The sequence below is a fragment of the Haemaphysalis longicornis genome, unplaced genomic scaffold, assembly GCF_048455015.1.
Source record: "Haemaphysalis longicornis isolate Haplotype H1 unplaced genomic scaffold, Haemaphysalis longicornis Haplotype H1 scaffold_6, whole genome shotgun sequence".
NCBI lineage: Eukaryota > Metazoa > Arthropoda > Arachnida > Ixodida > Ixodidae > Haemaphysalis > Haemaphysalis longicornis.
The window spans coordinates 170947882-170965580 of NW_027526407.1; the positions used below are offsets into that span (position 1 = coordinate 170947882).

Sequence of the window (17699 nt, forward strand, 5' to 3'; positions counted from 1 at the left end):
GAGCGACTGGCTGATTCCCCCTCGGCCGGGTCAGTCCGGGGGTGCCGTCTACAAGAAGCGAGGGCCAAAGTGGCGTGTTGCCTCCACCAAGGGGCCCTAAGGTCCACAACAACCTCGGTGTCGGCTCAGCCACCAGGATCCCCTTTTCCCTGGACACGGCTAAGCCACGCACAGCCTAAAGCGTGGGTGGGTCCAACCCACATGGGCTCGGGGTCCGCGGTGTCGCCACTACCGTCACCTTGAACGAACAAGGTGCCCCTGCGGGGGGTGGGCCAGGTTTACTTATTTAATTTACCCTCAGGACACACACCATGGTACAGGGGAGGGTGCAAAAAAATAGTTAATTGCTAGCGACAAGTGTATAGAGGACTCTACACACGCAAAAATGCAGTAATGTTTAAGAAAACATGCGGTAGAGTAAGCACACTGAACCCAATTAAGACATCAACAACCACAACCAGATCAGGCAAGAAACACAAGGCAAATGCAATTTTTTTTTTACACATACTCCAAAAAGATAGAGGCTCCAAAGAAAAAGAACAAAAGAAGACACAAGCATGATAGAAGAAGACGCCATTCAGGTCATCCATGAAAACATAAATTTTTTCCTAAAATAAACTTTTGGAATTGGTGCACTGTCTGTCACCCCGCTTGTTTCCTCTTTCCTCTGCATTTTTGCACCTTTACCTTTCTTTCAACAAGAACAGGTTTGTTTGCGGCAAGGCTGCAACAGATGTGAGTTAGATGCTGATGAGACGCACTTGTAGCTTAGCAAACAAATAACATGAATGCTAGCCTGTTGTGGCTCGGAGACAACGACCTAGCACTTGGTGGGACTGTCAGTGCCAATTTTACAGTAAGGATAATGCTGAGCGCAAAACATTATGACAGACCCGTCACTTGGGAACACCTTTAGTGTATATGTGATGATGTCTACACACCTGTTACCTACTCTTATGATGATGGAGGGATATCTAAAGAAACAAAAATGCAAGCACGAGCTTCAAGCGAAGGAGCGCACAGTGTCTTTTCCCTGCTCATCTAGTGCACAATCTCCGGCCTCATGACAGCAGTCATGAGACTGCCTTGTTTTAGCCACAGATAACATCCAAGAGAGATTGTATACACTCATTTTAAGCATGCTTATGCACTTCCCCTTTTTTTTTTTTTCCAACACATTATAGTCGAGCAGACAAGCGACTGAAAGGGCATATTCCATGCAATAAAACTTAAACGGGCCATGAAAGCCAAGTACAACCTTGGTACATTAAAGAGACCGCTTTGTTCTGGCAACAATGATACCAATTTTATCACAAACTTCCAACAAATAATACAGATACTGAGAAAAAGGACGAATCAGGGGCAACTCTCCAGCCACTTTGTGGTGAAGTCTGTGTGACATCGCAGAGTCTTGTTAGTGTGATTGGCAGCCACTATTCTAAGCCACTGCCAGGAAACACAACTGGGCAATTGTGGTGTAGCCATAGTTCCACTTGAATGCTAACCTGAACTTAACACGCTGATAACTGCGTTTTCAGTTCTGGCTCTAATTGTGCCCCTGTAGCACGAAATTTTAGAGCTTTTCAACATTTCTTCCTTTTGAGGGGGTGTAAACAAGCCTCTTTTGTTGATGAAATGGAGCCGAGTCAGTCACCACATTGAACAAAGTTGTAGTTGTCTTCATGCTTTCTTTAAGAACGCAGGTGCCATGTGGCAAAGCAAACTTTCACTCCTTTATTATTTGCAAATGTTAGCTGAACAAACAAGAGTGCAAAGCTGGGTGAGTTGGTAAGGATTCATTAATAAAACAGTGCAAGGGACCGGAAATGAGAAAACGGACAAGTACAGCACCCATCCTTGTCCATTTTCGCATTTCCGGTCCCTTGCACCGTTTTATTCATAAATGCTAGCTATTCAGAGAACTTGAGTGCTTCAAAAAGTGAAACAGCACTGAAAACTGGATCAAATAACAAACACTATTCATGACGCATTCTAAGCTTAGCATATTAACACCCCTCTATTTAATACTGACCATCTCCAAGCTCTTTAAAATTTGTGCAAGACCTTGCTCCCTCATCATTCAAACACATCCAGCGGTGATTACCAGTGCCCGCTGCCGCATGCTGTCGTCGAGGTTGATGAACCACTGCCGAGAGGACCGCACGATGACCGGCTGCTTGCTGCGCCAGTCGTACGGGTAGCTGTGGGTGTAGCTTCCAGCCCTCAGCACACGGTCTCCGAGTAGTCTAGTGACCGCCTCAGAGCCTTCACCGAGCACTGGGAGGCCCCGCAGCTCTTCTCTGCAGTCGGCCACGAAGCATCCCGATTCATCCACAAGGCAATCCTGGGTTGAAAGCCGACAGAGTAACTTCAACATTCAGTTTTAGGTTTAGTTAGAGAATTAATTAAAGTTATATTTGAGAAAGCCTCCAAAAAGCTTCTAGGAGCACTTAAGTCTGCTTTCATTCTTTGAAGCTTTCCGCGGTGATACCTATCCAAGACTTCATTGCTGCTACAGCGCGTTTGCATCTCTTCCTGCTTTTGTTTCATCACCTTTCAGCATGAATTACTTCGACAGCCGGACTGGTGACAATTCACACCACAGGTGTCCATGTGTTCTACACATGAGCCATCATGTTCATTTGTCACACAATATGGCATCAGCGCTGCACGGACGAGGCTACCCCTTGTAATAAACATGCCGACTCTAGCGGCACTAGTTCAATTCCCACACGAATTAAAATACATCTTTATTTACTCTTTTAAGCAGTACCCATTCCTCGTACCAGACAACAAGCCCAATGTTTTTGCCCATCGGAGCACTTAAGGCTTTCCCTCCAAACCTACGTTCTACATTTTACCTATCCTGTAGGTAAGCAAACAAACCCTGCATATTTCTACATAAGTGGACTTTGATATTGAGTAGGAATGTGAAATCGAGTAGCATCGATATGGAGATAATCACCAATGTGCCTTCCCTGTAGCTGCAGTTCACAACCTCTAGATACCAGGTACAAGTTGGGATGGCCCATGAGCAGGGACACCAAATAGGTTCAAGAGGTTGAGAAAAGAGAAAACAGTAAAACAGGTAGGACAGCAGAGAACAATGAGGGACCAGGGGGTGAACCATTAAAAACTGAAGTTATTTTGCTGAACAGCTACTGAAATCAAATTAGGACGACTTTGGAGACTTGCTATGACTCCCTGCGCGAGAGAATGAAGTCGCTTTTTTCGGAAAAGTTAGACAAGGAAACGAAAGAAAAATTTGGGGACTTTTCACTAACCAGCAACAATGTTTTAAAAGCTAAAACATACTTATTAAAGAACATGCAGGGATTGTACACGTTACATGCCTATATACAGGCACATTTATCAACCTCCCCGATATTGGAGGTTAACAGTCTACCACTAGAAGACACCGTGCAACACACAAAAAGCAACTGCTTTTAACTCATGCAGAAGCCAAACTAATTTTTGCATCGACTGAAGTAATTGAGCACTGTCAATTTACAAAAGAATGAATGGTGTAGCAACCTAGAACCAATGTCTTAGACAACATTGCTATCACCCTTAAATGCATTCTAACTCTCTCTCAAAATAACAATGCAGCCCACCATGCAGGCCTATGCATTCTGAATAGGGGTCACCTCCAGGGGTATGCCATGCTTGAGGGCATTCTGGTAGTCCTCGAAGCCGTGGCTGGGTGCCGAGTGGACCAATCCCGTGCCTTTCTCCATGGTCACGTGATCAGCAGGCAAGAACCGAAGCTCCTTCCCAGGGTATAGGGGGTGAGCATATGTGGCTTCAGACAGCACCTCACTCCCTGGACGGACAAGCAAGGGACCACTACTTGAACGCTTTCCTGGACTTGAGCCCAATCGGATGCGGTCGGGACGTGTTAAAAGTATACTTTACTGAAAATAACCTCTCTATATTCTGACAAGGTCCTGATAGTGTTCCAAAAGCGACAATTATATGAGAGAGCATGAAAGTGAGAAGACAGCCCAGAAGACTGTTACCACCATGTAGTTGACACTGTCCACATTATCAATTGCGGCAATCGGGTAGACAATGTTGCTAATCCATCACGGCAAATCACTGCTTTTTGTGGTAAGAAGGAATAACAAGGGGAAAAAAAACTGTCTTACAAAATTTTTCCCTTATGTATCCGACAAACATACAAGACGGCCCTCAGACTTCCTACATGCACATCGAACGCCAAGCTGTTGCAACTGGGCATACGCAACACCTGGGAAGAGGTCTGCGACTCGAAGCGCACTTCACAACTCCAACGGCTCCAACTCACTAATGCTGCACGTGCGACCCTGGTGCGCCTTGGATATTCATCGCCTCCGGTCTCCAGATGCAGAATACGTATTCCACTGTCTATAAGAAAGCACATACGCGTTACCCCAATTCCTAGAACTATGCACCCTACCTATCACATTGGAAGACGAAGGGCCGCGCCGACTATCTTCAGGCACAATTTCGGAATCAAAAGGACGTGCTCTCTACCTACGTAACCAAAAACACCCATGCGATTTCAGTGCTGAATAATATACTTCAGACTGTAGCCACAGCCACTGTCTTCACCACGGACACCGCCATTGCAGAGGAAGTTGCAACAGCCACGGCAGCCACTACAACACAGAGCGACTACGTTACCGTACTGACAGATTCTCAAGAGGCTTGTCGCGACTTCCTGCGAGGCACTCTTTCTCCAGCAGCCCGCCATGTTCTGTAACACAAGACTCACCTACCTGACCTCTGGATTATCTGACCACCAAGTCATTCAGGCACAGGTGGCAATGAAGCGGCACATACCGTGGCTCAAGAAGCAGTACAACGGGCCATTGCGGACAGCCACAACCCTCTGCCAACCACCCCACTAACTACACTCCCCAACTCCTGCTAACATACAACGACATCCTCTCTCACTACCGACTATCCCGCCAACAGTGTCGTCCCCCACATGAGCAACTCACCAAAGAGGAAGGAGTTATATTTTGCCAGCTCCAAACTAACACCTTACCCCACAGCACGCTCTGGCACAAAATATTCCCCACCCAATACTCCCCTCAGGGCATTGTCTGCCCCACATATCAGGAACACCATACCACGTAGTGTGGGCATGCACAAACATCCCAGACCTTCCTCCCAATCCCAACCCCACCCCTTCACAGTGGGCGGCGGTGCTGACCAGCTCCGACCCCTGCTCCCAGCTTCGGCTGGTGAATAGGGCACGGAAGGCCGGCTACAGGCTGTGAGTCCTGGACTGAGGACACCCCTCACTGGCCCGGAGTGACTGCACTCAGCGGATGGGATAAATAAAGTTTTTTGTCCTCCTCCTCCTCATGAGTTGAAGACGTGGTTAAAGTGTTGCCCACAAGCAGCATGTAATAGACCTTACTGAACACGCCATTTAAGAGATCAATAGGCTTTGCACACACAGCATGCGTAAGCATCCTCAGTACACAACATTTATTTCTCTGTACACTTTACCTCTACGAAAGCAGTGCTCGTGAAGCAAGTGCAAACCAAAAGGTCATACATCATGCGTCGATAAAATGGCATGTTGAACGGTTAAAGCATATTAACAGGTATTGAATGGTAGGAACAGACTAGAACCTGAGCCTTGCTTACAGGTTTAAATACTGCCGTTTCAACACAAATTCCTCTGAAGCTACATGAAGATTACAATTTAGAAAAAAAGGCCATGTTGCCGCAGCAGCCAATGTTTTGTGCTCACAGCCATGGTGTGTCATTCACCGATTTCATTTTAGGCAGTGGTCAGACGTATCCGAAGAGGCAGGATATGAAAGGAGGGAAAAGGTAAAAACAACAACAAAAAAGAGGCCTAAAAAGAAGTTCACTTCAGAGTTAAAAATAAGAATATTTTGGATGCTGTGCTCTACATGACCCTTAATTTGTTTCGTTCATCTTTAATTTCCTTTGGAGACATTTTAAACCAAGTTTTGGTTGAAACTTACATGAGCATAGTCTGTAGCTTCAGTAAAAAGAATAACTACTGGCAGCCTCTATTCAACAATAGGCAGCATTAGTGGCCTCTTACATCGTCCCTGTGTATGCCACTGGCTAACAATGTTCTGAGGATTCAGGCAGCACACACACAACCGAGAAGCCACAGATGCAGTGCTTGCCTGAAAAGGTTGCAACAATCTCCAGTGTTGTCCCCAGCTTTTCCTGTAGGTGCAAAACCAGCTCTGAAGCCACAAGCAGGCACCTCTGACTGGAACTGACCCGAACAATGCTGTACCTGAAGGATTACAACAACCGATAAAAATAAAGAAGAAAAGAAAAGAAAAAGGAAGCACCCAGTCAGTACCCTGCATGGTCGGCCGATCTTTTGGTACAAATCAATTAGTGTCAAAAATGAAACGTCCAAGCTGACTGCGTCACTCAAACTGAGTGGCCTCAACAGCCCTGACACGCTTAATATTTTTTGGTGCAAAATGCTGCAATACAAACCATACCTAAAAGCTTGCTCAAGATAAAGTGTGCTGTATGTGAACTTGGGTGCTTTGAAAAACAACTCCCCAGTTGCAACTACACTGACACAAAGCAACCACTCAGTTTTCCAAATTGAACCTAAATTTAGGGCCCATACTGAACATTCATGCAAAGAGGACATATTTGTGGTATGAATCATGTGCACCATAAGTTACGCAAGGATACATAATTTGCACTTATACCATGAAAGCCCCAATAAAGTTGTTTATGTGAGCAAGACTAGGCATTAGAGTGTCGGATATCAAGCCATAATGTTGAATCGAAAAAATGTATTGGCATTGTAATATTATTAATTTTTTAATTTGCCGAGTATCTCTTAGCCACTGTTTTTTAGACAGAGGCAAAGTACCAACCACCAATAGGTGTAAAACCTGGTGCAATTTAAAAAAACCCTGGGTGGTCAAAATCAAGTTTTTGGGCTTTCAGTAAGGCACTGTTTTCTCTGTAAAGCATATCAAATCCTCCTGAAATAACTTGTACATCAGGCATCAGAGCTTTCCTCTCAAAATATATTCAATCAATAGTCTTCCAATCAAATCCAAAGCAAAGTAAAAATGCAATGAGGACTTCTGTTTACAGACTATGCTCCAGGGTGTTTATGCTACAAAGGCATTACCTAGCACCATGGCTAACTATAACCCCAGCAAGACCAAAATCAGCGCCAATAAAACACAAATAGTAGAAGAGCAAAAGCAGCTAAGACTATCACCTGATTTGCCGTGAACTTGTTGCTGTTTTTTTTATATATCTTATATTACTGCGGCAAAATGCTGCTCCTCAAATGTGTCCGACTCCTGTGGATGATTTGATACAGTGTTCTGTCCTTTTTTTTCTCTCTTCTTTCCTTCTTCATCTGCCTTATTTTCGTTGTCCTTTTTTGTTGTACAATGCTCTTGGTTGCAATATTTTTATCTTTTCCTTACAAGAAAACGGGTCTAATTTGTTGTACAAAATATTTTGTTTTTTTATTTTTCTCGATGCTTGTATTAATTTTGCCTCAATGCGATATTAATGATTGCGTTTTTGTACTGAGTACATTACTCGGTCTATGCCCTACAGCAATGCCCTCTGGACCAATGCCGTAACCTGAACAAATCAATAAATGAAGACTACAACTGCCTACTACATAGGAAAGCTAGAGTTAGACTAAAGAGTTGAAAGGCCCTAAACAAACTGACCAATCACAGGGACAAGACAAAGAGGCTACTCACTGGTGAGTGGGGGAGAAGCAGATGGCCTGGTTTGCAGGTAGCGTCCACGGCGTGGTGGTCCAGATCAGAGCCGATAAGTCAACGCCCTTCGCTGAAACACACAACACCCACAAGAGCAGTCGTGGCTCATCTTTGCAATTCTTGCCACCAGTGCACGGAAAACAAAAAACACTTCCACTAGCAATAATGAACAATGCATGCTTTCACTGCACAAGAGTAGAATTAAAATTAACAAAAAAAAATTAAATCCTAACCGTGTTACTGTCTCCGTTTGTGAATTCTTTATAACTCGTAACACGTAAAGGCAAAGATTTCACCCCTTTCACACCTTTCCACTATTTACATAACCCACTACAGCTGAACCTCGTTATAAGAGACACTGATGTAAGAGACAAATGGGTATAAGAGACACTATTGACCCACATGGTTGGCTGCCCTATCTTTCCCATTAAATCGACCTCTTTTAAAACAGACATCGGATGTAGAAGATTGGTTATAAGGGACAAGTCATCCTTGAACTTTAATCAATAATCTCGCTTGTAACAGACATTTTAACTTCAGACGCAGTGCCACCAGTCACTAATTGCAGTTGCCTCCATCCTGGAAGCACAGGTGGACGACACGCCTGCAGTCGCTATTTACATATTATAACTTCAGCAAACACACAGTGGTTCAGTCAGCTATGAAATGACGATGAGAAGCCCTGCCAATGGAAATGCAACTGACAGAAGTGGTTGAAGCTTACTGCCATCCATTGGATGGAGCGCGATCGCACATGAGGGTTCTCCCACTCGCATAGCTCCCAATCAAGAAGCATCGCAGATGTTGAGTCCTGCAAGCATAACGAATAGCCTGAGCACACAGCAGAAGGTGTGCGCACTCTGCCTATTCATCAGGCTTGTGAACCCAACATGTACGACTCATCTTCCACAAACGAGGAAAGAAAAAAAAGCTTGCAGAATCGATTGTAAAATACAGTGTAAATACAGTCATGAAGCAAACAAGATTCAGAACTGTTTCATAAATTCTGGGGGCCGAACATAAATTAGAATGAATCTTTTGAAACACGCTGTAGCGTTCTTTTGAGCTTATTTTAGTCACATGGTGCCCACATTGAACTAGGGTCTGATTAGTAAGTGAAAACATGGTTCCCTGCTTATAAGAGACATCTCATATAAGAGACAGAAACTGCTCCCCGGTACGTGTCTCTTATAAAGGGGTTCAACTGTAATTGCGCATTTTCTGCACTTGCCCTTTCTTTCCTATTAAGTTTTAATGCTAACATTTTCAGGAACATTCCACTGGAACATTCCACCGGCAAGTTTGGGCATAATTGCATTGCACAGAGAACTGCAGCAGTTTCACAGAATGATACATCCCTGCACCTTTTTTTCTGTTGCTCTAAATGCTTGGACTGAACAGTATCGGCAAAATCATACTTGCTCTCTGCTTAATAAGTTTCTCAAGATGTTGGGCATGTAAGAGCCCTTTCTTTTCGTCAACTTACTTTAAGGTTAGAGGTAGCTTTTTGCAGAATATGGCACATTGCTCCGCACTTATCTACAAAATTTGCATTTAGGTTTCCATGCTACCTTTCCTTTGACTTCTGAAAAAAGGCTTCAAGAGCAAATCCTTGCCCCTTGAATCACCTCCCAGAATGACAATGAGTGCATGCACAGGTTGGAAATAACGTCACTTGTACCATCAGCATGAGATCAATCAAACCGTACACCTGAGGGAGGAACAATGTCCGCACAAACTATGAACTATGATCCACTCTTAAATAGTATGTACATTTGAAAAGATAAGAATATCCACTCCATGAAAATTTGGAACCTATCCGCATAAGATAAAATAGGAGACCAACACTTACGCAAAGAACTTCGCACTGCATCGGGAACCTTGACTAGGGGCAAGGCCACATAGACAGACTTGCTGCAAAACAAGGACAGGTCACATGACAGCTTGAGATTTCTTCTTTGGAAGTAAAAAAAAATTTTACTGCAGTACTTTGAAGTGACCTAACCGTGTTGGTGGTTTCACTTTAATCTGAAAAGTTAGCAACTTTTCAGTTACTAGCTTTTTAGAAAAGACTTAAGATGCCACTGAACCTATTTCAAACTTACAAATCTCCGCTGTTAAAACACAGAGCTCACGTTTAATTTCACGTGCACTTTAAAGGGGTCCTGAAACACATTTCGAACATGAGCAGTAAAACTCGCGTAATCGCAAAGTTAGCGGAGTGAAACATCGCTTTTTCCCAAACAGCAGGAAGTTCAATTACACTGTCAAGTTGAACACCTGTTTTCTGTGCTTATATTCGATCCCCACCATCGTCCGAGCTACGTTTGCGCATCAAATTTGACCAGCAATCTCCACCACTACCACTTCTGAAAAAATAAAGGTGAATGAATGAAACAAAACAAGAACTCAAAAAACCATACCTGACATGTTCTGCATTGTACTCCAACTCGGCTTCAGCAAGTGCAGTCCTGAAAGGGACAACACCACCTTATTAGGTGAATAGTTCAGCGAATAGTTACCGTGTGCCTGCGTGCCCCACATCCAAAACCAATCCACCCCGCAGGCCTCTTTCGTACGTTAAGACCACACTACAGTGAAGCGGGAAGTTGGATTGGAGTTTGCCTCCCCTATTTCAATACATTCAGTGAATGGCTGACAGGAAAAAAATTCAGTCTGGCCTAGTTACGCCATGCTATACATTACGCCACGCTATACAATCAGTTTCAATAAAGTTGAATAAAATCTCCATTACAGTCCTCAGGGTACGTTAACAGCAACGATCACTACAAGAGGCAAGCAGCATACAACTGGGCTATTGCCTAGGCCATTTAGTAACACAGGGTACCTCACTCATCCTTTTAGAAGGCTCAACACCACCGTAGCACCCTGTGACGGGCACCCCGATAGCTTTCGAGAAGCATGTAGCTTACAATAGGCATGGTATAGACCACCCCTCCAACGCTATGGCTTCCTTTTCGCCATTTTGATTGTGAGAAAGCTTCATTACGAACAAATATAACAAAAACTTTTTTTTTTCACTTGCCTACCTGTTGGATGGGGACCAGTAGACAGGCTTGTAATCACGAAACACATGGCCCTGATGAGAAAAAGAAGAAAATGCCCTTAAGTAAGTTATACTTGGTCACAAAAACATTCTTGATCAAAACCATTCTTTGCAAATTACAGACTTGAATAAGCTGCTCTGACAGGGGAGAAGGGGGGTGTACAAGAAATAGGAGAAACTGTAATGACAGCGCCAAGATTAGCTTCAACCCAGAAACATCAAGTCCCAAAGCTGATTTTTTCTTTTTTTGATTCACTAAGAATAAACAACAACCCCCTTGCCATGTTTGCATCATTGAATATAGAAAACGCACAACCAGCTAGCCCGGAAGTCAACCCCAGTTCAATACATTCTTTTTTTCCTTCCTAAGAATGACAAATTTTTCCTTTCGAGCTGGACGTACTAAAGACATTTCCAACAAACTTGGGTATCCATGCATTTGTGCTGGCAGAAAAGAAAAATGTCCCAGGAAATTAATAAAGATAAACATGGTTAGAGTGCAATGTAACAACAGAAACGTTGAAAGAGTTCCCTCATGTGCTCTGATTGCACAAAAACAATTTTCTATGGTGCTGAAAAGAATCACTTACTGCGTAGACATGCTAGCAGTTGGCATGACTCTGTACTTGGATGCAAACACAGCCAAGATGCAGTAACTGTTGAACCCGCCTTCCCCCCCCCCCCCCCCCCCTTCATTCCACCACTAACAACAGTCTCCTATGGTCTCCAAAGCATTTAAAGTCTTTCTTAAGCTACTTAAACCCATATGTATGTATGTCTATCAGTCTGCCCTTTGATTCAGTGACCCGACCGAAAGAAAGAAATTCTGAAACGAGAAGTTTACATAGGCAGAATCTTTCTGAATCACTAAACCTGTTACCATACTTAATACTTGTAAACATTTTTGAAAAGTATTAGGCATATTTGAGGCCAGACACCAATACATAGCTGGTGCTAAGCAGTGTTCTTTTAATTGAAAAGAGACCTTGGCTTGATACTTCCATTAGCAAATAAGAAAGTATGCATTGAAAGCAACATTTTTACCCAAAAATACCAAAATAGGTTGTGCCGTAGGCTAGACCTCGCGAGGCATTCCAAGAAGTCCCACAGTAATAAAAGGTACCAGTAGATGGCGTGATCACTGGAACACGGGAGAATTGAGCTGACTTGAGAAAACCTCCACCGTATATATCGTGGAAGGAGTGATGGAAAAGAGGAAGAGTGTACGAAGTGGATGGGGGAGAGAAGAGAAGCATTTCTGTGGCAGGTGCAGCATTACTACTGTCTTTCGACAACATTTGAAGCGAGCTGAGTAGATATGCAGCCAAAGTTTGTGCAAGCGGCTTCCCACTAGAACAGAACACAAGGCACGATACACTGCTGTCAACTGACAAGGTTTTGGGTGTACTGTGAGAAAGAAACCTTGCGTCTGTAGACTGAAAGACACTGTTCTGCACTGCCAGTCCATTCTTCCTTCTTTTGGAGGGGACACTAGGCTAACAAAATCCACTTTTGGGAAGTTCCAATGGCATGAAATCTGCGCGGTTTACTTACGTGCATTGTGTACCTGTACAAAAAAAAAATTCTCAATTTTTCCATATGCTTGGGTAACACAAATTTCCTTCAGCTTTATCAGAAAGCTGCAACGTCAGGCAAAGAGCCAATAGAGGGGTGCATGAAGTGCACTGAAAGTTATAGGTTCGTGTCTGTCCCAACAGGACAATTTTCACTCCATTCCTATTGGCAATTTCTAACAGTCAGAAGAGCTCGAATACTCCAAGCTATAAATTTTGACTAAAAATCAAGTGAAATATGAAACTATTTGCAAAGTATTTATTTTTCCAAAAATACGCATTTGCGAACGCACAAACCTGTGCAAAGACGTGTTCATCAATTGATTGATTGATTGATTGATTGTAGGGTTTAACGTGCTGACGCAACGCAGGCGATGAGGCGCACCATAGTGGAGGGCTCCGAATTAATTTTGGCCGCCTGGGGATTTTTAACGTGCGCCGAAATCTCGTACACACGGGCGTTTTGGCTTTTTGCCTCCATCAAAAAAGCGGCCGCCGCTGCCGGGAATCGAACCCACGTCCTCGTGGACATGCTCATCAAAAGCAGATAATGCGCAGGTCTTCACCACAGTGACAATAATACAGTGCAGTGAGGCTTCTTCCTGCCACTCAAAGGACGGTTGACATTCCCTAACACTTACTCGCTAAGCCTTTCTTCCTTTTTGCTGGATTTCAGGGTGCTACGGGCATACAAGCCACACACAACTGTCCTGGCGCAATGATAAGTGAAGATTGAGTGTCAAACAGCCAGCATGCATTAAAAACTTGTACTTTGCTTTCATTTTTCATTTCAATGCAAGATCAGTCGCACATTAGAATTAAGTAAGTAACGAGCAGATAAACATAACTAAGGATGCCTGTCAAACAGATGGCGGTCTCAATAGGGTCACAGCTGCCAGGGAATGAAGAGGTGCACTGGTCAACACCTGCCTTTTCGTATAGGTCGTAGAAGGCCTCCAGTTGGCGGGCGACGTAGCTGACATCGTACGTCCTGTATGGCTTTGTCCAGTCGGCCATGACACCCCACCGCTTGAAGGACTCCATCTGCTTCTGGATGGTGGCTGAAGCAAAGCTGTGTGCTGCGCAGAATGCATTTGGATTTTTGAAAGAATTGGAACATGAAATGGGAAGGATTTTCACTACACAAAATTCCACAAAGACGCAGGAGTTTCATTGATAGGTAAGCTAAGTAAAAAAGGAAGACAACAAAAACTGGGATTTCCCAAAAGAGAAAGTTCCATAAAAACACGTCCAGAATGCCCAGGTGGTCTAAATAATGCAGAATAGCATAGGTGGCATTCTTGGCGTTCAGAACATCAATATCAACTTTAACCGAACCATGTTCTCTAACAACTGAATGCCTCCTCCATGACGGTGGCAAACAGCAAAATTTCACGATTTGTATTATGGTTGGTGTGGAGACATACCTTGTTCAAACACCAGATCATATGACTGCCACAATTAGTGGAGAACACAACAGTTTTTACTGACATGCTTTTTTATGGGCATTTATTATGGTCAGGCCCCGAATTTTTGTATGAGTTGTGTAAGGGGCCTAGGTTACCAGCTGTATTGATTAATTAACGAGCAACCGCACAATAGGAGGATTCTAAGACCTCAAACTCACATTGTCCAAAAGTTCTTATGCTATTGGAGATAGGCAAGCACGCAGTCAACATTTGTGTTAATGAAGAGATGTATATGATGTGATTCCATATGGTAGTGTGCTCAACAGTTGAGTTGCCATACATGGAGATGAAAATGACACAATTATTTCAACTCATAACAAAAAATATTTGGATCGACACACTGCCAGATTTCAAAATTATCCCTATTTTCCAAGTCCCCCCAACTTGCCCCATTCGCTGCCAAAAACCTCAATTTCACTGACCACTCAGCCCTAGAATTTGTCGAATTTACAGCTATAGAGCCTAGAATGTGTCTAGTTCTGCTACTTTACAGGCCTGCTTGCTAAAACCATGTCAAGCAGCAACCCATGGCAGGGATTCCATAAGCAGTCTAAATGTTGGTGCTTCTGTTGCAAGCTCACAACCAGGTATCTAAACTTCTTCAACAACGTTGCAATAATTCACTTTTTCCTGGCTGGTGTGGCCTAGTTGCGAAATCAATTAGAAATATCTCTGGTATTCGTACACAGGTCACATCGGAACGTATTATTATTACAATCACCTTTTGACCGAATGTCAGTTGGCGAGCCCCGGGTCTCAGCCGCGGTGAGAGCCTTGGTCTCGATGGGGAGGCCATGGCAGTCCCAGCCAGGCACAAAGTGAACACGGTCCCCCCGTAGTGATCTGTGCCTGATGGTGACGTCTTTCAAGATCTGAAATGCGGACACGGTTGATGGCGTCAGGGTCGTCCGTCACGAGATACACACTACAAAACAGGTGCTTGCATTCTGCCTTAGTGAACCCAAGGGGTATACAGAGGAGCTTTGAAAGCTACTAGAGATCTTCTGATGTGAATAAATAGCCATAACACTTTTATAATAATAATAATAATAATAATAATAATAATAATAATAATAATAATAATAATAATAATAATAATAATAATAATAATAATATTCTTTATTTCAAAGCACTGAATACATATTCAGGCCACCAGCCCAAGCCAAAAAAGACTTGTGGGGCCGTGCCCGGCAGTTGCTGCCCATTACAGACACCGCAATACAAATATTGTCGTCTGTAAAAAAAAATACAAAAATAAAGCAAACAATAAAGGAAAAAAGTGAAAAGAAGGCACAAAAAAAAAAGAGTTGGGGATTAAAACAAGCACCACAAAATACATTCAAAAGCTTCAACCATTCAACATTCAACCACATAACACAAAAATGGCGTCTCTAACTTGAGCACGAGAGTGGCCTAGTAACTCATTGAAGCGGACTAGTAACTCACATGTCATGTCACCACTGCCGCATTGTGACCATAAGCTATATGACGAGCGGGCAGCGCTACTTTTCGCTATCAGATTCTAGTGGGGACGATTGCTGCTGTTTCAGGGTTAAGGAAACTACACATGAAAGCTGCCCCGAATTTTGTTCACCCAGTCTTTAAGCCGTAGCATCAAGCTGTGCCATCTGCTCTGTTGCGGCCTGATAATCTACAACTCCAAGTGACTTTGGTAATGCACATTTTCACGCTCGGCTTACACCATTCTGAGAAAGCCTCTGGAAGGTTTAGCTACATCTAGCCAAACCTAATGCACAGAACAAAACTGATGTCAAGCTTGTTGAGAAGGTTTGGCCATAGGCGAGTGTATTTTTGAGAAGCCACAGCTTGTCGTTCAGTGCACCAATTTGTGTGCGGTTTGCTCTTATCCATGTCATAGTGTATACAGTGGCTACTGTTGATGTAGCAAGGGAGAAAAGAGTGTAAGTGAACTTGTTTGTGAGGGGAGGTGTGACTTGCCTTAATTTCCCGATTCCGCACTCAAACAATGGTCATTCCCACAGGACTGTCATTTTATAAGAGCTAAATGTGCACCAAGCTTTATTTGGGTCCTTTTTTTTTTTTACAAATGTCCGACAAAGTTTTTCAATATTACAAAACCCGTTGTTCGGATCAGCCGCAAAATAATAATAAAAAAGACGACTTTGACGATAAGCAATTGTACACCTTTATCCTTTGTATACACTCATGAGAAACAGTTTAAAATTTTAGAAAATGGTGAAAAAAAACTAGATTTAAAAATTTTGGTGCACTAGTAAAAATGCGCTTACGGTGAATTCCATTCATTGTTTTGGGGTAGGTTTCCTGGCTCCAAAGAGAAAGATAAAGATGCGTTTTTGTGTATAGCTCCGCAACAGTATAACCTCATTACAAGAGATGCACGACCCTGAAAGCCTGTCTCTTGTAACCAAGGTCTCTTGTACACAGGCTTGCTAACATGGCCAACATAAGAAAAGCAACCAAACCATTTTCATTCAAATGTCTCTTACACCCAAGCATCTCTTGTAATGAGGTTTTAGGTTTTAGACTGCCCCACCCACTTAAGCATAAAAACAGAGCTAGAAGGCGGCAGCATTTTGTAAAAGAGTGACAATGTAAATAACGCTCACCAAGTTTTAAAGGGGGCAGAACAACACCTCATTTCATTTTCTGTATTCTCGTTGTGAACGTAGCACCGTTAAGTTGAATGGGTGAGTTAAAAAAGAAGGCTGCATCTAGAGTGCCGTCCAGCCGTGCTATACGCACACCACTCAAACAACATCCACTGGCATTTCTTTAACCCTTTTGCTGTCACTGACCTACCGGTATGTTTTCGCATTTCTCCTGCGCAGTGTCACTGAGATACCGGTACGTTCTCCATCGTGCATTCAAAAATTCACGCCATAGCACAAAGCGGGCGCGCCTGGCCTATTCGCGCCATCTGTCGAATCTTTCTAGTAGGTCGTATTTTCACTCGCAAGCTTTCTAACCACAGTATATTGAAGAGTACGGAGTGACCTTGCCCTCCCTTCGTTGCTGGGGGCTTGGTCGCTCCACGCGCTGCACTCTATCGGGATGAGTGACCATGCGGCACTCATGCGATTACTGATGCAAGGATTTTTGTGCTATCCGAAACGGCTTTCTAGGTTTTTTTTTTTATTCTGTTATCGCATCTGCTACCGTGCACCAGGTTAGCCCAGCGTGCCGCTGCATCTCCAATAGACCGGAACATGACACAATCGCGGCTTTCACTCGCTCATTTCTGTGCGTTGTGCGGGCTGCTGAAAGTGCACCCTCCACGAGCGCGATTACTTTCGAATGGCTGACCACACGGGGCCTTCGACTGCAGACAGGAGCGATGGTTCTTCGATTCTAATCCAAATACAAGCCAAGCTCGGATCCGCATCCTAAGAGTTTCTCGCCCGAGGAACGGGTGCAAGTTCCACAGCGTCAGATCCTGATGTTGAAACAGTGGGGGCCATTGTCCCGGACACGTGCACGGCAAACTGAAAATATCTGGATGAAAGGCGATTTCTCACCCACGCTCTTTCCTTACAATAATTTATGTTCCGGAAGCTATCATGGCCAAATAAATCACTATGCTCCTTCCCTGATTTTGCCAAAACCAAGCCGACACTGGGGGTGCGTCACGGCCAGAAACATCAGACAGTGAAAGGGTTTAAAAATGCTGCATCTGGAACTACCGCACTTTCCCAAACGTAGCATAACCTTACCCTACCTAACATAACGAGCAAAAATCAATCATTTAATACAGCAAAAACTAACCTCAGCCATAAAAATTACACAAAATAATAAAGGAGGCAAAAGAAGGATTCGAACCACCGAG

General features: G+C 43.6%; 1 protein-coding gene across 1 annotated transcript in view; it reads right to left on the reverse strand.

Moving 5' to 3' along the window:
* Positions 1 to 17699, reverse strand: part of Ilers-m (Isoleucyl-tRNA synthetase, mitochondrial) — a 49766-nt gene that overhangs the window by 30979 nt on the left and 1088 nt on the right. Inside the window, exons 3-11 of the mRNA XM_077672828.1 lie at positions 14595 to 14745; positions 13335 to 13483; positions 10814 to 10863; positions 10187 to 10234; positions 9616 to 9677; positions 7743 to 7833; positions 6162 to 6277; positions 3648 to 3823; positions 2105 to 2344 (exon numbers count right to left, since the gene is read on the reverse strand). Of these exons, the coding sequence (XP_077528954.1) occupies positions 2105 to 2344; positions 3648 to 3823; positions 6162 to 6277; positions 7743 to 7833; positions 9616 to 9677; positions 10187 to 10234; positions 10814 to 10863; positions 13335 to 13483; positions 14595 to 14745 (1083 nt within the window). The remainder of the gene's footprint in view (positions 1 to 2104; positions 2345 to 3647; positions 3824 to 6161; positions 6278 to 7742; positions 7834 to 9615; positions 9678 to 10186; positions 10235 to 10813; positions 10864 to 13334; positions 13484 to 14594; positions 14746 to 17699) is intronic.